The sequence below is a fragment of the Bombus flavifrons genome, chromosome 2 (assembly GCF_040668555.2).
Source record: "Bombus flavifrons isolate JBK064 chromosome 2, iyBomFlav1_principal, whole genome shotgun sequence".
Classification (NCBI taxonomy): Eukaryota; Metazoa; Arthropoda; class Insecta; order Hymenoptera; family Apidae; genus Bombus; species Bombus flavifrons.
Genome location: NC_138443.1, coordinates 16,880,055 through 16,903,222, shown reverse-complemented (window position 1 = coordinate 16,903,222; position 23,168 = coordinate 16,880,055). Strand labels below are relative to the sequence as shown.

General features: G+C 33.6%; 1 protein-coding gene and 1 non-coding gene across 4 annotated transcripts in view; both read right to left on the bottom strand.

The window, feature by feature from the left end:
- Positions 1-23,168, bottom strand: part of LOC138189787 (dual specificity calcium/calmodulin-dependent 3',5'-cyclic nucleotide phosphodiesterase 1A) — a 101,698-nt gene that overhangs the window by 10,104 nt on the left and 68,426 nt on the right. For 2 of the 3 annotated variants that reach the window (XM_069131942.1, XM_069131941.1), the window contains exons 2-7: positions 11,165-11,320; positions 10,390-10,600; positions 9,326-9,439; positions 7,497-7,649; positions 1,457-1,706; positions 619-876 (exon numbers count right to left, since the gene is read on the bottom strand). In XM_069131942.1, coding sequence (XP_068988043.1) covers positions 619-876; positions 1,457-1,706; positions 7,497-7,649; positions 9,326-9,439; positions 10,390-10,600; positions 11,165-11,320 — 1,142 coding nt within the window. Of the gene's footprint in view, positions 1-618; positions 877-1,456; positions 1,707-5,288; positions 5,343-7,496; positions 7,650-9,325; positions 9,440-10,389; positions 10,601-11,164; positions 11,321-23,168 lie in introns of all 3 variants that reach the window. The other variant, XM_069131943.1, reaches the window with a different exon arrangement.
- On the bottom strand, positions 8,703-8,774 carry TRNAT-CGU (transfer RNA threonine (anticodon CGU)). The gene has a single exon. It is a non-coding gene; the product is annotated as a tRNA-Thr (tRNA).

Genomic DNA, 23,168 nt, shown 5'->3' with positions numbered 1-23,168 from the left:
ATAATTCCTCATACTGCTACTTTGCTTTCATAGTGGCGCAACCGAAAAATTTACTCTTCTTGCGTACAAAGTTTACATTATGTTTGAACTTTTATCGTGTAAACTCTTGTAATTCCGCCAGTTTTACGTCAGAGGACAATGTTATTACTTATATCGTTATCAACATGGCCTTACTTTTACAGAAACACTGGCTCATCATCGGTTGTTTCGTAATCGGTTGTACTACTTTCGCAAATAGTGGCATAGTTTGTATTAAGTCAGCCTTGTAGTGTCGTTGGAATGGCTCACGAAAATTTCTTTATAAATTTTAAAATGTCTTTTTCCTAAAATTTACGTTTTTTAAATTGTGTCAATATCAAAGCAAAGTAGCGATATTGAATTTCCTTCTTACAAGACTGTCGAAAATTATTTCATTTCAAATTGAAATATTCATCTCGAACGATATAATAAATAATAATAATAATTTATCTTTTTTTTTTATAATTCACATTGGTTCAACTAATAGTTATCTAAGTTATTTTCATCGCAATTTAAATGCCGATATACCTACTCGCGATATAATGATAAACAATGGAATGTAGTTAAGTCACTGATACACTTTTCAATTGATTGACTTACCATAAGTCCTACTTGACACAAGATATAGTGCATAGTCTGTGCGACATCAGCTGCGTGAAGATTATTATGATACGGATTTCGATGCCTGCAGTAACCCTCTTCGACTCTTCCTAAGAAGCACTCCAACACTGTTGCAGGGACTTTAAATTTGTGGATCATACCGTATCGATTCAATAGATCATAGCCGAGATATTTCACTGGGGCTCCCATTGCGGCTTCGTTTAACGAAAATACGTCAAAGGACCAATCGTCTAAAGTCTTAAACAGAGATACATAAATTTCAATGGGTATTTCCGGCACAAAAATAAATATCATCTACCAGATCGTGGTCACTACATAAAAGTTCAGACTTTTTCCAGAGACAAGATACCTATTATGTATTATATCTCAAATATTTGATGGCTTGTCTGAATTTCTCTTGTGCTACACCGTACTATCTATATACGCTTTAGCAAATGACTAATTTGAGCACGTAGCAAATCAAAATTAAAGCACTGGAGTAATACATTATGGTACAAAATTTTAGAATCTATCGGTGTTTCTTCAAAAACTCTACTTTCTGCCCAAAGACGCGTTATAAAATCAAAAATCAAAACTCGCTAGAAAATAAAAAGTCAATTTCATACAAAAATCTACCGTTCGAAGCTGTAGAAAAAGATCCCTAAACGACGTTACGTGTTAGAAAAAGTACGAACAAAAGTCTGTACAAGTGTGCGAAAGTCTTCATCGATCGAAAGGTATCGTTTTGTACAAATATTACTCATCGTCAATCATGTTTGCGCGCAAATTTCGCACGACAGGCGTCGGATAAAGCTCGTATCGAATGCACTCGGCATACCTTGAGCACTCTAACCACTTCCGGCGGGAACTGCATGAACGCGATGTTGGTGACCCGCCTGTAAATCCGATCGACGAAGATTCCTGCCCTGATGGCGTGCGCGACCGAGCGGAACTTTGGCTTCTCGTCTGCCTTCCGCCTCGTGGTCGCAAGCTGTCTGGTAAAGGTCGAAGCCAGCCATTCGCGAACTTCCGGCGGCACTGCATCCGGCTGTACCTCCGACAGTTCGTCGTCCTCGTCCGCTAGCCGCCTAAGGAAAATGTTTCTGATTAAGTGATACGCGGCGAGACCAGAGACGATCGCGAAACAACTTGGAATCACAGTGGACAACTCCTACCTTCCCTACAATTTCTTTTTCTTTTTTTTTTTTTTTTATCTTTCATAAGAGAACAGAGAGTAGGCTTACGCTCGAACATCCGCTAATAATCGCTTTTGCTAGTAATTCCTACCTTTTCTTAATTCTTTTTGTTTTTCTTTTTTCTTAATTTCTGCGTAATTTGTTAGATATCAATCTGTTTTTGTGGTTTCGGTATTTTATTAAATATCTTTGTCTTTTTTCGTTTGGTGAATTTTTACCGTCTACAGTGTACCTTTCCCTTTTGCCATTTCTGGTTCTTTATCGCATGTGTCATTCGAGTGGCTTTAATAAGAAAGGGGAAGTAAGAAATACGTACGATTGGATTATTATAAAGAATACGACCATTCGCGGACTTTGTCAAGGAGCAAAGAAACAGCAAATGGTAGTCGTAGCTTATGCTTATCTCTGCCTCGGATCGTGACGGGACGCTTGTTCGACAGGGTGCGTGTGAAGCTGTGAATGACACAATTTTTCTTTTTCTTTTATTTCTTTTTTATTTTTTATTTTGCTACAGGGTGTTAGATATACACCGAGCATCGTGGTTTGCAGTCTTTGATTATGACGCAATGTTTTATCCCTTGGATACTTCTATCGATTTTATCGTACTTTTGGAAACTACTGTTAGAGAGATTTTATGGCTTTTTTTTAGGTTTTATGGTTTTTTGTTACTCTTTTTTTTCGTAATGTGCGTACGAACGAACTGAAAAGATATTAGTTTTTGCTGTCATACTTTTGCCCGTGCTTGATATTGATTGAGGAAGATCGATGTGACAACGAATTATTCCGTGACGATAGACATTGGATTTTTAGCGAATATTCATTGGACAATGTAAGCTGGGAGTATTGTTTCATGAACAAAGTGTTCTTTAGATACAACTTGGAACTCTAATTTTGAAATCCGAGGTTATAATGGGATTTACATTGAAAGCAGCAGATATAATACCGTTTCACGTCTCTATTATTACGAACGATTTATTATTCTTACAGAATCTGGATCAATGAATCTAGATTGTTATCTCGCTCTTGGATATTATGGTAGCGTTATTATTAAAACGAAAGTGTGCTTAATTGTACCGAGGATTTGCCTCTAAGATTGTAGATTTATTCCGTTCTATTTATTCTCTTCCAAAAGTGATCCAAATTATTTATACATAATTCTAGAGTTTGTTCTGAATAATACAGTCGAAACTGTTTGAATAGTTAAGTAGAATAGAGAAAATGTGCAGCGAGGAAAAAGACGGTAGTATGCGAAAGCGGTTCAAGCAAACACGCTAGTGTTGCAAAGTGGCTAAAAATATGGTATGTATAGTGATAAAGTTTTAATGAAGTGGCGACGTGAATCCGTGTAAATTGAGCAATGTACGGTATTAATGAAACTTCTGCGTCTGAATATCGATGATGATGTGTTTCCGCATCGACTGCATTAGGAATCTAACCTTCGGAATCTTTCTCGTTTTATTTAAAGCATAAGAAGTTTTCTTCAACGTCAAAAACAGCAAGGGAGCTATAGGAATTAGAAAGTCCTCGTAAGTTTTTATAAGTTACTGGTGCTATATACAGTGGGTCGTTAATGTCTTTAATACTTTTAAGAGGGAGCTCGGTAAAGTTAATAGGAACTGTGATGGAATCTTCTCCAAAGAATATAACACTGAACAGAAAGGAATTATGTTTGATAAAGGAATAAGAGTTCTGTCGCGTTTAATAACGGAAAAATTCCTTGATTAAAATAAAATTTCTATTAAATCGATGCAACATTTTAAAATATCAATTTGAAAACAATATTTTACGAATTTATATCCTAAATAATAGAATTTATTCCCCACCACGGTACGTTGCTTTTTGTTTCGTTGTTCTAAGATTACCGTTGTAGTGGGTGCATATATCGACGAATCGACATTCTGACGAACTAAATACGTCGATGTAATCAAATATGTACGTATATGGGTTTTTATGAGTGTATCACAGTCTTCAGCTGCTTCGTTTATCAGAATATCGGTTCGTTCGAATAATGTTGGATCCATCGTAACGATACAATTCATTATAATCGTGACTTGCGATAATCTTTCTGCCTAAATTGCGTTATTCATTGTTAGATAATGAAATTGACGCAATCTGTGCGGATCTAACGTTGCAATTAAAATTCGAAAAAACATCGCAAAGTATAGAAAACAATATTTTTTGAAAGAAATTTTTGTACTTCGAAACGATCGAGCTCCGTAAAAGGTTTTAATTTATTATGCACACTAGAAACACTCTCTCGATTTCTCGTTAGGTTCAAGTATCAACGATAAAAGGAAAATCGCGGGAAAATATATCGAACGCAAACTCGTTACTGCCTTGAAAGAAAAAAAACAATCTTCCAATTCAGTGTTTCATTTTTTAGAGTGCTGATTCCCATTACTTTTGCGTCGGATCGATACAAATCTTTTTGTACTAAATAAATACCGATGCTGTTGTCTAAGATTGAATAAAACTACGGAATTTCCTATTGCTGTGGTCATTAGAAAAGTGCGACGAACGAAACGTCATATTGCACGGTATCGGCGCGTGAAAACGTTGGAACAATAAAATATTGATTTATCAATACTGGTAACATTTATCGCATAAAGGTTTCCTACGATAGTTCGAAATATTACGATCAGAAAATATTTACATTCGATCGAATAGGGAAACAGTTCCTTTATCAGATACGATTAATTGGCACATTCATGCGTACTATAATTTAACATGAACAAGTGGTAATCGTGTAATTTAATAAAAATGGTAATTTCTTGTGATATTAAAGCTTTTGGTGAGTGTATTTATATTGCGTGGGCGATTGTTTCTAAAACAAGACAAATAGTGATGGATGAGGATTCATGCAGAATATGGATCATGGCTGTGTTTTAATAGTTATTGAAAGGGCGACGGTGAAACTACTATTTATTTTGTAATATCTAATTTTTATACGTACTTCGAATGTAATTTTTTGCCGAATGCTAGACTAATTACTGTTATTATTATCGTCAAACCATTTTGATAGTTCTCTTAGGAAATTTCTGTGATATCGATACGGTATAAATATATTTATACTACAATTATTTTTAAAACAAATCGACATTAATCTTTAAATATTCTACCAATCGGGAATATGAAATATTCTGTAGTAAAAATAAAAACATTAATGGAAATTTTCTTTCAAATTCCAAAAAATCGCGAACTTGAGAAACGTAGGTGCCGAGGAAGATATTAGAAAATAAATGGAACGGCGCTTTAACCGAGTTCTCGAACGAACTATTCAATTTATCCAGAGAATGGCGTCGTGTCACCCTTTCAAACGCGTTCTTACCGCGAGTTTTGAAGATTGCCGTGTCTCCGCGCTACGAGAAACGTAAAAGAAACGTGACGAAACGAAAAGACGTGTCTGACAGCGATGCACATCGTGAACGTGAATGAAATCTTAGCGATTTCTTGTATTCAAACATTTGAACGAACCTACGTCGTATACCCTGACGGCGAGTAGCGGTTGACTCCACACGCTCGGCGTCTCTATAATTCGAAACATGAAGAAAAAAACGTGTGTCACATTAAACGATAGATCACATTCATCAGGCCGTATCTAAAGCACGGAACGTCCGCCTGCGTGCGTGTATATCGATACATGGAAGTAAAGTAAAGGAAGAGAGAAAATAAGAAAGAAAGATAGAAGAGAAATGGAAATAGAAGACGAAAGAGAGAGAGAGAGAGACAGAGACAGAGAGAGAAAATGACAAAAGTTTGTACAGTTCCATTCTATCAGCGACATCTCGTTCTTTTCTCTCATTTTTCTTTTTTTTTTTCCTCTTTTTATCTCTTACGGTTGAGAAGCGCTTACACAATGTCGCGTCTCGATGACGATTCCGTCATCCAGTTTGTACAGGGGACGTTCGAGCATTCCATTAAAATAGCTCGTTTCAAACGACAAGTGATTTCTCAACGCACACCACCCTATATATGTATATATAGATACACGCATGCACGTTCTCATATAGATGGGCGCAAGAAACACATACATAGAGACAGAGGGAAGAACTCGATTGTAAGTATACTTTTTTCTTTTTTTTTTTTTGAGATAGCGATGCATACAGCTGGTAAACAGGCAGATATCCAAGAAGTGAGCAGGTTACACCTAGAAAGATCTAAAAACAGGCTAGAGAAGAGGGAGAAACAGGCCAGGCAGGTAGAGAGAGTCGTCATGCTGTGTTTTGATGTGTTTGACGCTCGTGATAGACCGACTTTGATCATTCGCAATCCAATTATGTATACCACGTAACCAGCGAACAGCTGTTCTTTTTGTGTCTCCGTTCTGAATTTTCCAGAAGCTATTTTATACGTTTCCTGGTTCTCGCGAATGTTTGGTTAATAAAAAAAAGTCTGAACACGATTGCAAATCGATGAGATCCTATTTAAAATGATGTACGAACGAGTGTTAATTTTGATATAAAATGAAATAAATTTAAAAAAATTATCGCGTCTATCGTTGCTTTTTGACTGATCTCTTTTCGATATCGAAATTTGGCTGTAGAAGGTAGAACGTAATTTCTTGCATGTGTGTTTATTCAGAAAATCTAAAACTAATATGTCATCAGTTTTAACTTCGCAGCATGATATAGTTTCGCTATATAGTCGCTAGACCTATCTAAACCTAAACTTATCACATATTAACATTCGTGCATTGCAGATATGTGCAAATTGGTAAGGAACGATACGATAGTTCCGAAGATACTATAGACTTGACTAACGATCGACACACATTAATTCCTGTGCAAAATGTCTACACTACCTATTTAGTACAAAGCCAAAACTACATATATGTTGACTAGAAGAAAACGTAGTATGTATGTATGTATATAGATCTGCGGTGCAACGCTGGGGGAGCGAAATTGCATTGGAAAATCTCACACTTTAGATTTAATTATCGGGCGGTAAATTAAAAATATCTTAAACGCGAACTTTGCCATTGAAATCAGCTTTCATCGAATAAACTTCTTTCCGAGAAATAAATATAATTCTATATATTACGGGTTCTTATCTTTAGGTTCGAAAAAATAAACGAAGAATCATTGTTACGAGAACTTAAATACTACAACATAAAAATATAGTGAAAAAATCAATTACAAAAAATCAGATAGTTATGAAAAATATATAAGAAACAATAATTATAAAAATTAGTTATGAAGATATAATGGAAAATAATTAAAAAAAATAATTATAATACCACTAAAAAATAAAAGAGAGAAACATGAAAAAACAAAGTCAACTTCACACCCATAAGGAAATCGTTTCTCAAGATCCTTCGACCGAAGAAAAACATCCCGTGTCAGCTTTTCGCTTTCACCCCCCCTCGTTGCCTTCATTTTTCACTATCAGAGACCGGTCGATCGAATCGGTCTGGAATTCGGTATGGTTCACGGGATAAGGTTCGATTCCCCTTAGACGCTAATGATCAGAGCAGACGACGCATGATCGTGACCCTTAACAACGAGCTCCATGAGATCGAGAAAAGATGTCAACACGTGAAGGGGAGAGAACGACAGAAACATGGCGGATGTCTGGGTTGATGGGTTCTTGAAGGATGTTTGATTTTCGAAGGGTCGAAGAAGGGGGCGGGGGTAAGGGCGGTGAACAAGTCGTGTGAGGTCGGAAATGTGAATATTTCGCAACCTTGCCCATACGGGGGTGCGAAGCTTCCGTTTCTGGGTTACCACCGCGTGGCCCTGTTGTCCATCCGAGTCCAAGCCGCTCCCCAGGGATGCAGATGACAGGCTCGCACCCCTACGCGATGACCGAGAGCACTCAACCCCTCCTGAATTCACCCTGCGGTACTGCTTGTTAGTGCATGTGTCAAGTAGGGAACAGAACAGTAGAATATTACACTTTTTCTTTATTTATAATCATTAGCATTATAGCGCCGCCATACGGAGAGGACATAAGCCGATTAGCTTGGTTCGAATCGATGTCGCTATTCCCCTTGGGATACCTGTTTCTAAGAAATAATTATTACACGGTCGAGGGGTTAACAAGAATCTCGTCGCGCCGATATAGACTCTGGAAAGATCTCGGTTAGGTGAATTATGTAGTTTCGAACTGTAGACTGGTGCAGACTCAAGGATTCTTCAAGCCTCTCGTCGGTCGTTGCTGCTGGAATATGTTAATCGTGATATACGCAAATATTCAAATTAAACGAGGAACGTCAGTTGAAATTGACATAGATAGGAGATTATCATGGCTGTATTTTAAATTGAGTATTTTTATATCGTAGTCGCCAGCTAATATCGAGTTTATGGTAAGAATTCATGGATAATCTTAGTAGAAAATACGTCGCATTAAAAAATAGTTTGCACGTCGTATTATGGTTTGCTCGTCTTGTTGGATGTGTTGAAAAATTATATAGATCGTTTAAAAAATATGCGGATGTTTCTCGACAGGAATGGCTTTCACGGTAATGTGAGCCTCAAGTTGGACTGACTGCTTTGTCGGCGTGGTTAACGCTGTTATTTTATCAATTTCGACATTTAAACGAAATGAGAAAAATGAGAAAAGAAGAGAATGAAAAAGAACGTCAGGAGTATGAAACATATTAACCTTTTATTTGACTAATATAAAGAAACAACTTCGATCTATAAATCATTGTAATGTAATAAATCAATGTAATGATAATGCGAAGTAAATATAAGCGTAAAAAGGACGATTTGGAATGTTAAAGACATATAGAACTGCGTGAGAAATACGATCACAAACAGCTCAAATAATGATACAACAATTATAAAAAGAATTGTTAAAACAGTTGTGAAAAATGATGAATATTTCGTCGACGAATGTTGAGAAATTTTTGCGATATACGGAAAGAAAAAAAAGAAAAAATTCAATTGCCTCCTGTGAGGATTGAACTCACGACCCCTGGTTTACGAGACCAGTGCTCTACCACTGAGCTAAAGAGGCATTTCTGTTATCCTTACTGTTCGAATCCGTAGTTAAACAACAATTCTATATTTTTATCAAAATTACGAATACATAGTTATTCTTATCGTTTTAAATAATATATACAATATACAAATATAATACATTACACTTACGTATTCAAAGATATAATTTATTACTTTTTATATAATGTCGTGTTTTCAAGGGTCGTGAGTCATACAAAATATCATATATCATACAAAATCCTGATAAACATATTATTAATTGTTAGACATCAATAATAATAATCATAGCAATAATAACGAATAAATTACAAATTCGTCAATGATCGATTAATCGTGTTGCCTAGAAGTCAAATTATTAAATTTGATTAGATGAATATACTTAGGGGTAGATGTGCGCAATTTAATATGAAATTTTAAATTTTTTGATGGTACACACAAGATATAAATATAAATCTTCGCGAAGAAGTTGTGGTCTGCATGTAGCTATAACGGAAACAACTAACACGATATTATTAAAGGTGAAATTTACAGAAGAGATTATCAATTAACATTTTGAACGAAACTTACTTGGTTTCATCGAGGAAGACAGCTTCGAGTACGCGTGCCGCGTAGTGTAAATTTCGTTGAAGTAATTCTGCAGATATTTCGCCATGTTGAAGCTGCCTCAGTAAGCATCTCAATCTGTAACAGAAATTAATATTTTACGTGTTATAAATATTTGAAAATCACTATTACTATTAATAAATTTACCGTCTTATAGAAGATAAGATTTCAAACGATTATATCAATCTTCTTTTGCTCCTGATGGTCTAATTCTACTTAAAATATAATATTTTGTCACAGTAAGAGATCCTACTTAATGTATACTATAACGTATCGAGTAACTTATACACTAAAAAATGACGAAAATAATAATAGAAACACAAATAACACGTCATAATTCGTTATATTTTTGAATTCAATTCTACACAATATAAAAATCAATGTTGTGATTGTGTGTGTAAATTTGTAGGTATGTTTTCAAAATATATAATCATTTTCTAGACAAAAGCTTGAAAAAGCTTGAAAAATGTTGCGTTATTTAATATTTTGCACGAGTGGGAACAAGCTTTGAAATTCGTACTTTTGTATCATCGAAACAATGCGTAGTTATATTAACCGCGCACCATGATATTTCAGAAGAATACTGCATTCAAATGGAAAAGAGAAATTGAATTCATTTCTATTTTACATCGAAACGTACTTCGTGTATTCTAGTAATTGCGTTCTTGAAATAACGAAATAATAAAATAACGAAAAAATGTTGAAATCATCTTAAAAAGGAACTATTTTTATTTCTTTTTAGTTTCCAACTTAATTCTTCTAAATTAAATCCATCAATTTCCAGGACGCGATTTTTGTATGTTTTTTAAGTACTCAGTTAAATATTATTTTACCTCTCGATTCAATTGTTATTCTACCTGTAATGGCTTTTTAAATTTTATTTCGTTTCCCATATGTATTTTGATATTTACGAACCTATGTAATTATGTAAATTGACACGAAATGATGGGACAGAAATATATGAGATACGCTTCGAAAAGGATGGAAAAACACCGGCATAGAGGAAAATAGTATCGCGGAAGCCATACCTGAGAGCAGCCTTGTCGCAAGCATCGGGGGTGTCAACGGCAGGAAGCGAGTCCGTCGTTAGATCGACATTATCAAGGATCTCATCAAGGTCCACAGACTGGCTTGACGAAAGAGTGTCAGGACTGTGCGGCGGCGGAGAACTTTCGAAACTTCCGCCGATACTCTTACTCTTACCAGAACTTCGACGTACTATCGTTAATGTGCCTTGTTCTGGAACACAAAAGACACGAATATATTAAATAATTACACGATACTGCGTACATCCCATAAAGGAAAAAATTCTACATTCGAAACGCTTGATCATCGCTGAAGGAAGATGACTTTCCTTTCTGGATCTAACACGAGCTCCGATAATGTGATTATAAAAATTTCGTTGAAACTTGGCCGAACGACGACTTTTAAATATATTTTATCGCAATTTCCTACGTGTATAGAAATAGTCATATCGAAATTAATTACGTAATTCAATTATCATAATCCAATGAGACTAATTGTAAGCTGTATTCCAAATGAAAAATCTATCTATTATCGATACACTTGATCGAATAAAATTTACGACTCTAACATATGTGATAAAATTTATCAAATGTGTAGATTTTGTATAGAAATTCTGATTCAATTTAAAGCATCCGAACTTTCTATGTACATCGCAAGATTTATTGAAATTTATTGCAAATGTTCGTTATTTAATCATCATGATGTTACTAACCTTATAAAGTAATCCTATAAAGGTCGTAATATACTATACAACAATCGTGTTATAGAGTCACTTACTCGATAGCTGGCCATTCCGACCAGGCGAGGAAGGGTTGTGCAATCGAGACGACGTTGTACTAGTGCAGCTTGTAGTTGCATTAACGTTTGGAGATGCACCGGGTGAGGACACTGCAATATCGTCTCTCGTGACTCTTCGATCCGGTGGAGATGCAACTGCAATTCAATGAACAAGTATAAATTACTACTAATGCAATATTAATGTAACATATATCTATTAATGTAAATTTTCATCGATTTGTCGTCAATTTATAACGGTACATTTATTTCGGTTTAATCTTCGTTTTGTTGCCTGTTGATTATGTATGTAGTATTATTTCAAATGGTAACAAGGGGGAGATGCTGCTAATTTTATATAATGCAGGAATAACATACATATGTATAGTAGCCTCGATGATTTAAAGACGGGGAAAATTAATACTTTTAAAATTGAAATTTCTTTTTATGATTATCGTAATATCCTTTTTCGTAAATACTATTTTTTATTTTATCATTGAACAATGAAGGATTGCTTCAAGATGTTATATCGATCTATTTACTTTTTTTTTCCCATATTTGATAATACAATCTTCTTATCTTAAAGCAGTTATTGTACGTACAGAAAAAGGGATAAAGTAAAATAGATTATTTAGATATCAAGCCACAAAGAAAAGAATTGAAAGTGAATGAAAGTGAATATTTACGACATTTTATTGTCGGTGCGTGTATCAAGAGGGAAATGTTCTAGCAAGTCAATGAAGATTATAATTAATGAGAATATTTCCGCGAGGAATGAATGATGATTAAGTAGAAGTAAGGATAATTCGGAGTCCCTTCGAAAGCGACAAACCGTCAGGATAATCACTCTAATTGATTGATCAAACAGACGTGAAAACAACAGGTCCGCATAGCGGAATTCGGTGGAAGAGCTATCGATTCGTACTGGATGTCTGTGGATAACAAATTAGGCCTGCAGCAGTCCAATCAATTGTGCTCGGCTTACAATGCTATCACATTGCATCTGATAGTAGTTATGGGAATATTAGGTAGAAATATGATAGAAATTAGGGAAACTTGAGGTTTCATCATTTTCTTTGAGCATTTTTTTCTTCATTTAATTTAGAATATTTATAACTTTAAATATTTCAACGTATTTCAACATGAAAAAATACTAGATAGAACATTTTAAGAATGTTATAACGCTTTAAATCAATATAACATTTTAAAGCAATCTTTAAATCGTATTATTCATTTTTTATTACGCTTTATATTATATTAGATATTTTAAATCTAGAAAACATTCTGCTATTCTTTTCATCATCGTATCTTACAATATTTTTGAATTATTACAATTGCTAGTGACATTTCACTTGTTATCTTTGATATAGAAATTATCTTAAGTGTTAAGTATCTAACATGTTATATCATATAATTTCCTGTTATACAATGTTCCACAAATAATATAACTTCTTCTTTTGTGCAACCGTGCAATGGATAACAGAGGAAATTTACCGCGCTACAAGAAATTGATAACATTATTATAAGCGGATTATTTTTAGGGCTGCAAAAGAGTTACCGTATCGCAAAATAGAATCGCTTGGCGCTGTTACTTTGTGCTATCAATGAAATGAAATTCTAGCGTCATTTCTAGTGGTGTATTATCTATACCTAATTAACAGTTTTACTTTTCCAGGTTCCCGTGTGGTTACTTTTATCGTGCCGGATAGCCTAATCAACCTAAGTATTACTATTTCGGAGCGTGCAACTCGCAATCATGTTAGTAATAACGTTTACTTCGTTTCTAATTAATCAGAGTCATTCTCGCGAACTCATTTTACTTTCAACTAACCCGTTCCTGTTTCTTTAATAAAAATTTTTTAATAAATTTTGGAAGATGCCAAAACTTTTAAAAGAAAGTAGCGCGAAATGCTCTGACATATCGCAGATTACTTTGTTTTAAGCGGAGAAGAGCAAAAAGGAATGCTCAAAAAGTTAAAAAAGTTCCCACGATTATGGTTCTGGTCTAAAGTTATTTAAAATGAACATACCACGGATTTTAGGTGAAAATTTTAAACAGAATATTAATAGTAGAAGCAGGAATGTTTGGAAAATCGAATTTTTGGATAATTAAGTTTCTTTTTCTTTCTGTTTCAAGTGCTTTATGTTAATACTTTGCAAGAAATTGACAGAAGGATTGTTGATTCTTTTTGATATGAATAAATTATACTGATACATTTGATTCATACTAACATTGATTCAACGAGTGCATGAACTTTGATGCCCGTTCAAAGTTCAATATAATCTTCATCGATTTAATTTTTGTGCGATGGTCGACGAGTAACGCGCCCATTTCAATTTACATCTCATGTAAATCTACAAATTGAGTTGAATCGAAACTCTTTCCGATATTTCAATGAAATTTTCTATACAAACCAGTATCCGTTTATTAATTCAGCTCTATCGGAACCGAATGCCTAAATAGACAAGTTGAAGTAACTTGTTCTGAATGAGATTTTGAAAACAGCTGACGCGTATTCTACGAAGCTAAGATTTATAGAATTAGAGCGAACATTTTATACGTTATATGTGTATACGATGTAATTCAATTCATCTTCCTTTATTAAACTATTAATAAACTGGTTAAAAATAAGCTGAAGGATTCTGTGATTTTTAGAATATTCTGAATTTAATATTTCGTTTGAAAGTTATTCTTTCAGTCTCTTCTAAAATCAATTCTGAATTTAAACCAGCGGACATCGATAACCCGTAACCTGATATCCTTTGATCCTACAGAATCTGAAAAATATTTATTCGATGATAAGAAACATTTTCGAAGATTTTCCACTTGAATTTCTATATGTTATTTTCATTTTGTAAATGTTTCAACCTTATCTCGGTACTTGCAATAAAAAATATGTATCAAGTTACGTATAATTATAGTACAAAAAAGCAAGCAGTAGTTTAGAAAAATGCTACATGCTACCAATAATATAAGTATATAAACATCTAGTTCTTTTAAAGATTTACTTTTCGGTAATTAAACGTCGCATTTCTATCGATGTCCTGTTTCTTCTAGGGTTTCGTAAATTTTCATTGGCGCTTAAATAACCGTAATAAATACATTTAATTGTTTCCACGATAGCGATCAAGACAAACTGCTTTTAAATCTAAACATATGACTGGAAAGACGCAGTAGGTCGCTCTCGACTTAAGCATTCAATAAATTGTACCAACTGGAAATCGACAAGATTGAGTCGCCAGCATGGCTCGCTTGAATTTCGTGATTCATGGCTGACGATGGTGACCCGATCAAGTTGCGCTCCAATGAATCGTGGATCCATGTAAATTTCTGTCCGTTACGGCACGTGTAATGAAAATACAATTATGTGGTTCTATAGTACTTATTATGCATCCTCGGTTGCAGTTATCACGAATCAATGCACGTTCTCAATACTGACTGTGTTAGTATCTGTGATTGAAATCGTGTAATTGCGTCCAAACAGACGACATTTGTTTAGTGCTCATCGGAATTTGTTACAAATGAAATGATTTTCTTTATTCGAATTTTTTTTAAATACAAATTATTAAAAATTGAAATGATCTGCAAATTTTTGGACAGTGATTTAAGGTTGTGAAGAAAAGGAAAAAATATATACAAATTTTTCGAATCTATATAAGGCGCATAAATTTTTTATTAAAATATTCAACTATGTAACGAAGTCTAAAATTCAAGTAAACATAATTTCGCTCATTTAGTTTCAGTGTTATTATAGAATCTAATTTATGTAACCTCGTCCGTTACATCTTCATAAAATAAAATTATTTTACCGTTACTTATTTATATCACATCTATCACTCTGCTGTAAATAATTAAGAGAAAAAAAAGACAAAATGTGAACGTTAACTTATACTAGTTGGAGTTTAATGTAAGGATTTCTAGACGAGTAAGATGGTTTCCAGACATTCTGTCTGCTGGATGTTGACTCTTGAGACGGCCACTTCACTTCTACTTTAAAACTAACCTTGCGCTTCTCTGCAGTCGTTTTTTGCGCATAAAAGCATGAAGTAATCGGCTGTATCTATTGGCCAACCCTCTACCTCATGAAATTACAATTTTTTACCAGTGTTTACTTTCTTTATCGATCGATGAAATTTTGCATAAAATTCAAGATTTTTGACAGATATATTACAATAAATTTTGGACACTTAATTTCTATTGTAATATATGAATGTACAAAGTCTTAAATAATAATTATATTGTCAACAGCATAGCACGCGTAAAAGATACGTTTTTGCACTTTATGAACGTTAAACAAAAACGAGTATTTCTTTCCAATTTTCTTCTTTTTTTTTTTTTTTTTTACAGTCGAGGAAATTGAATTTTCAAAGGTGCAGCTTCAGAGGGATCTTGTCAAAAGGTGCGGTTTAAAAAAGTGCATTGGCACGTAGTGAATCTGGTTTAAAGCTCGACGCGTCACGTAGAACCAGTCGATAACGTGTGCGTCGAAAACATTTTAGTCCTTGTATTATGCTAAACAATTTGCGCTTTCGGCGTGTTACGTTAATTAAACCGATATTACTATTTCAGCGGACAATATAAATGAAAATGCGTTTGTTGCTAACGTGTATACATATCTACATATATTACGTAGAATTGAGAAAAGTGTCGTTTATATCGAGGCAAACGATTTTTGCTCGAGTATAATTACATATTTGACTAATAAATTTTGTGGAACGAAAATGTGTGAAAATTCTCGTGTTTTATTTTTAAACAGCTAATAGTCCTGTGAACATGATTTCACGGACTACTTTTTACAAGTCTAAGGTCAAGACAGTTTAGTTTCCAAATACAATATTATTCAAGTAATATTATTTAAGATTAAGGAACAATACATTTCACGAATGGAACAAAACTTTTATCTGAATAAAAGTATATTTTGATAATACCAAATCTTGGTTCGTTTCATTAGTTGGAAATAAAGTGTAAAAAATCTGTATCTAAAAGGATACTAAAGTGCAACTAGAACGTGATGCATTATACTTTATACCTTTTGAAGAGAATTTAGCAAACATCTTGCGAACGAATTTGCCCGACACAGATAAAATTATCCTTTGTATTATAAGGTGCTGGAATGGAAATAAATAAGGCTACAAATGACGAAACTAAAATTTTATAGAAAACAATGTTTTCGTTTACCCAAATGTTATTTATTGACAAACAATTACAAAACTTATTTATTACCTGTACTATATTACTTTATATAGCTTTACGATATTTTTATTTTAATATTTCAAAGACCTTTTGACAATAAAAAATTACAAAAAACTATAAAAGTAATTATATATTTTAAGTAAGAATGTAAGTCCATTATTTAATTTCTTTAAAAAGGCTGTAAGTGTCAGTACAGATTTTCTTACCTGATGGGATAATCGAAATGGATAATTTATCTACGAACATGTTCCAGCACGAGAGAGGTTGTTCGCTGGCACATAGCACTCATAATTTAATTTATGAAACTGATCGTTTAACTAACATACGTCCTATATCATATGCAAAATGCTAAAGACCGTATAAATCACTGTGATAACACTTTCCTTCATATTTACTGATATTGTTCTTCATATAAACTATCCTTTCGAGGAAAAAAGTTCTTTTTTAATTTTTTCAAAAATAGCTATTACAGCTTTTACTTCCACCGTTCAATTTTAGTTTCAGGCGGAAGACTGTGAAATTGTATCCCCATCTGTTTGTCCACCGATTTAATGGATCGTCGTCAGTTGCGTTTATGTCCCTTGAGAGTGCTGAATGTCTCGTAAAACCGAAAAGTTTTTAAGGCTCGCGATGCGTGCGCTGATATTTTGCACATGGGATTTTCATCGTTCGATAAAGGAAGCTTTATCGAATTTTGCCTGCCTGGCAGGTAAATACAACGTTGCCTGTGTAGTTGAAAATTAATTATTATTTCCAACAGCGCAGCCTTTCGAACGACATACTTTTCACGTTTTAGCTCGTGTATTTTATTTATCGTATCTCATACCTTGTGCTTCATATTTGGTATTACACTACGGTTGAAGTATGACAAACGGGAGATATGTAAAAATAAATAGAGATATGAATGTGTATTATATTCCAATGCCTTTATTCAGTTGTCATATCAGGCAAGCAATCGAACCGATACAAGTAAATATAAAAAGAAATTTAATATTAATAATATCAGAGGTCAATAATATCAAACGATGGAAATTATTTCCTCTTATTATAACATAATAGAATTGCCAAGTGTGCTACAATATTGTTATTGGATAATAAAGATTATATTATCCCTATAATTTTTAAAAAGAGATATCAAATACTGAAAGCAACTGGACGATTGAAATTATTTTTATTCAATTAAAAGTAATAGAAGTTTTTTAAAAATAAGTATACGTAAATACGTAGTAATTTTGACATTGATTGCAAACGTCGATTACAGAGGGAACCATATAAACACAATTGATTTTATACGTAGAGCTTGTCAAATCCATCTACATATTAATTTCATACTCCTGTATAATATTTTCCTTTAATGCAATTTTATGGAAATTTCATTTTATTTATTGCCAGTACGAATAGAAACTGACAGCACAATTTTGTTAACGGAATTAGAATTGAGTTTATAACTCAATAACATTAAATAACATGCATTGTCTCACACTGAATAGAATGCAAGAATATCAACTGTACCACAAAAATTTAGCGACCGATATTAACGACTTTAATATTTTGACCAGGTAGTTCCATTATGATGATTTTCAATCGCGGTCCGGTTTCCAGCGACTAATGAAACGAGATCGATAAAAATTTTAATGAGAAACTTAATACATATCTACATACACAAGCAATAGTAATAATACATATAACGATGAGAAAGTTGAAACACATAAATTTCAGTTTGATCATCTCCAGTTTGAAGTTTATATTTGATTCATGCTTTAAGTTTGAAATATTTTTCACTGTATTAGAAGAATTATCAAAAATATTGAATCGAACAAATAAGACAATTAATATAAGACAATATTTTTTTATAGATTAGGTGTTTACGATATCAACGAGTGTTGATAGGTATTGAAGAAAAACGACGAAAAGAAATACGAAGAAATTAATTTGGAAGAGATGTAACGCAAAATATATTAAAATAACAATCGTAAAAGGTACAGCCCTATCTTGTTTGCAAAGCACATGGACGATGTATGCGTGACTTTCAAGTCACAGAGCATTATAGGGGTTAATAAAACAGCTGTTGGTCGTATTTTAGTGTGAATCACTGTTATGCAATAAAAGATAATTTACAAGTAATATGTTAGGCTTTATTACGTGGTATTCGCATAGCCATAGACAAACCATGCTTCATAGACACGGCGAATGAGATTAACTAATTACGCCTGTTCAATGTAACTTTCAACCGACCTCAATAACGTCGTATTCCTGTTACAATCACATGGAAACTAAGTCCGGGCAATTTTAATATAAAGCTGCTTAAAGTAGAACAACTGGCAGGTTGTATTAATATAAATATAGCATGCAATGAATTGAAATAAATTTGTAATTAATAGGAGAGATAATCGTTGTGAACTTTCCTTTATAAATATTTCGTTTCGCTAATTTTTTCTTACATTTCTTAAGAGTTAATCACAACAGCGAGTTGAAATAAGTTTTTGATTGAAAAAAATCACTGTTGAAATCTTTCTCTCGCAAACATTTCCCGTTACTAATTTTCCTCTTACGGACAATAAAATCCATATTTTAATAAAAAAATGACTGCAAACATCACAATTTCTGTTTTTTTAAATACTATACTAAAAGAATACGTTAACTTTTTGATCAAAACGACAGTTCGCTGGAGGTTCAATTTATAAAGCAAACCATTTCAAATAGCTGAAACATTTGGCTTGTAATCAAAATGCAAATTTGATTATTCGTCGATGGACGAATGTTGGCACCATAACCGTGTGGGACTGTGTATCCATAGAAGATACATCAGTAATGTGCTAAAAGGATTACTATTAATCCCCTGTAATAATAATCATAATCGTCACGAGATATTCTAAAGTTAAATAGCAATCACTTTGCCAAATAATATCGAGCAATGTATCCATCAATTATTAATCTGATATCTAGACGAATAATAAGATCAAGCTATCAATGATGCTGTGATGTACGATCAGCGTGAAGCATAATAAATGTTTCAGTCGCAGTTCTGAAAATACTTGAAAATTTGAACAATACATGTACGTATATCGGTGCAGATTCTAAGTGTATTATACGGGGTGATTGGTAACTGGTGGTACAAGCGGAAAGGGGGTGATTCTACGCGAAAAAAGAAATCGAAAATATAGAATAAAAATTTTTCGTTTGAGGCTTTGTTTTCGAGAAAATCGATTTTGAATTTTCGCTCGTTACGCGTGCACTTTATCACGTCTCGTTATAACGGATCTCACTGTAGATCGTTGTCTCGATGGAAAAATTAAAAACAAAATTTTTTTATTCTATATTTTCGACTTCTTTTTTCGCGTAGAATCGCCCCCTTTCCGCTTGTACCATCAGTTACCAACCACCCTGTATATTATACGATATAGTTAAGTATATTGTTTTCTTTTATTACCTGATATTTTTCGAGTCGAACGTTCGGAAAATCGGAATTCTGCTATAGTGAAACTCGAAATACTACGTTCTTAGATTTATTTTAGGCGGATTTTTCATCTTGAAGCCCGTATGTAACCACGCCCTATGTCCTTTAACTCTAAGTAATAAATTCTGAGATCACAGGCTCCTTGGATTAATTATGGCGAGTTTCACGACACGATAAAGTTGAAGGTTCTACAGCTTCATAGATGTTGTTGTGTAAAGCAGGTTTTATAGCTTTAAGGTAACCTGTTACTTTCTTTACCATAAGATCTTGTGTGATCTTAGTTTAATGTAGATTCCAAGGCTACCAAGCTACTAAGTCATAGATTTCAAACTTCCATGGATAGGGATGGTTACTGATGCGTCTGACGACTTCTGAGTTATATAAAGTGGTTTCCGCATCTCTGTAGATAGTGAGCTTGCGGTTCCACGATCTCGGGTTGTCCAAGACATTGCTAGGTCATTGTGGTGGTCTGTGGCGTATCTTACCGCTTCGGGTGATACGCGAATGCTTGGCTTTACCACGGAGCAGACCGAGCATTGTCCCGCAATCTCGGCGCCTGACGATCGAAGATTTAAGCAGCGGGGTCGAAGATAGGTTATTTTCTCTCATTCCTGTTTCGTAGACCTTCTGTCGTAAATCCTGAAGTTTATGAAACTGGTAAACTCGTGAGATTTAACAAATTTCTTAAATATATCAGCTCTCTGAGTTTTCCATGTTCAAAACTTTTAGACTTAAGTATAGACGTTAAAAAGTATTGATCGATCTCCGTCAATTTCAAAATTAGAAAGTCAATTTCCTTTAAGAAGCCGGAAGTTTTCAAATCGTTCAATGCCTACCTTTTTAGTTGAAAAATGTGGTCAACAATCTTCAATATATGATGAACTAAAATTAAACAAGTTAAATTAAGACTTAACTGAAACACGATTATGGTTACGCGATTATGGTAAAATTATCGACGTCGCCACACATGACATAAATTGGTCTATAGTTTTGTACATACACTGTCATAAATACGATATTGCTAAAATATCATCGAATAGGGTGATTCTCTTTCCAGTTTTAATATAACTTCAAAAGTTATATTAAAGTACACCTTTTTTAAATCACTAAATAACATAAAAATCAGAAAACCTACAACATTGTATTCAATATATTTCTCAATTCCTTTTCCAGCTATTTGTTTTCTTAGAATATGAGTCATTATTAGCGGGGCAGACTTAAAATTCGATTATTTGTCATTCGCGTTGAGTCATGACTCGTTACTAATTAGTAATTATTATTGTGACGTCTTTTGGGTACTGCAGACAAAGCGTCTAGTCCAATTAATTCTCCATTCGTACAGTTCGATTAAGCAGGCTCACAGCTAAGGTAAATAAGCTATGAACAGCCTGTTGGATACTCCTTTTGTCGTTGGTGTAAAGGATTGATGTGTTGTGCAGGTTCATAACATCTATTAAGCCTTTGTTCCTCTGTTATCATGCTGAATTGATCTCGGTAATGACACTGACGTTCCATCTCCAATTATCAACTACGTAATTTTCGTTTTGTTCAGGAGAATGTTGACAATTAATAATACAGGCAGAATACAAGTATCACTTCAACTGACGTTCCATTCTTCTTTTTTTTCTTTTTTCTAATTATAAAATTTACGAAAATATGAATTTGCAAAATTATCCGCAATCCATTTATGAGATTGAATAATGATGAAATTAAACAATATATAGCTTCGTAACGCAGAAAGAAAAAGGAGGAATCACAAAGATAAGAAAAATGAAACGAAGCTGCGTTTCGTACGACTAGTACGCTTATCGGTAAAACATCTGCACACACTAAACGCTGGACAGTTAAGATCAGGTCAGAGAAGGTATTTGTATGGGCGAGATAGTTAAGCGAGGACTTTTGAGGGTATTGCTTTTATGTGGATGTCTCTGGAGGTTCGCATACAGTTATACAAAATGTACTTACACAATCAGTACGCATAATCCAATTGTTGCTTGCAAATATTTGTACCAAACTACATGTCGTTCGTACATGTACGTTTATTTATGTAAGAAATTAGGTATATATTCTATATATCTAGTCTACGTAGAACTAGACATTCTATCCACGTGCATAATAGTTTTGGTACATATGTGCATACATAGATATGTGACACTTATTAGAATTATTATCTTGAAAATCTCGTTAAGTTCGTGCGATTTAATCGCGATAGCAAATATTTATATAGTGTTAGACAGATTTGATTGCCATGATCCGTATTTCTTTTCTAAATGTATCAGATTACACGTTTACATGGAGATCAACATGCTCTTCGGTGTTTTATCAGTTCAAGCTAAGGTATTATCCAATGTAACTTTAATATGATCACGAGTGCTCTTTAACTGACCTTCTAAACATACTGAAAAAATTCTGAATAATCTTAAGCAATGTTCGTGCTATGAAAACATAAATAATATATGAACAATTATGTTACACAGGTAAGTAAGATATTCTGTACGAACAGATAAGTTACTGAAAAATAATAATTAATGTACCGTAAATTCCATATATGTTTATTCTTCAGAATTACATTTTGTAATTTAGATAACAGACAAATTGTTGGAAAGCAACGTTTAACTTATCGTTAAAAGTACCTCTAATACGGTCAGTTGGATATGTTAAATAGTAAGGAAGGACATAATGAACACAAATACAGCGTAAGACTGCTTGTCCATGTATATTGCAAAATTTAGTAAGCGAAAAGCGATATGTTATTTCTTTGTTCCTGAAGTACTTCGTACAACACAAAAGCATTACTGTTATGAAATACTGGTAAATTAAAATTCGACAAGAGAAAAGTGAGACAATTACAGAATATAATTGCGTTGACGATAAGTATGAACATTACGAGACATTGTCTATAATCGAAATAGCGAGATTAACACAATTGATATAAAAGATATCCAAGTGTTAGCTACGTAATTAACTGTATCATTAAAACGTTATATATCCAATTCGTTGTTTCATAATTGTATCGACCCTCGCGAAGAACGAAAATAAAGTTTATTATCGTCAGAAGACGATAATAATATTTCGTTACGAAATATGACTTTTGCGACTTTGTAATACGAAAAATTTAATGTACAATACGTATCTTTCGCGGATACGAATTTCCCTCTTGCAATTTTATCTTCTTTTAGAGATAATATCATATATATGTTAAGTTAAAATGAATTAAACGAATAAGTTCGTTATCGATACAAAAATATTTAACACAATTTCTGAACAACGTTGTCGAAAGGTACTCTTCTTTTTGACAATTGGCTATCTTTGAGATGTTATCTCTAATTAATAGCGAAAACAACTTGTAAGTGAAA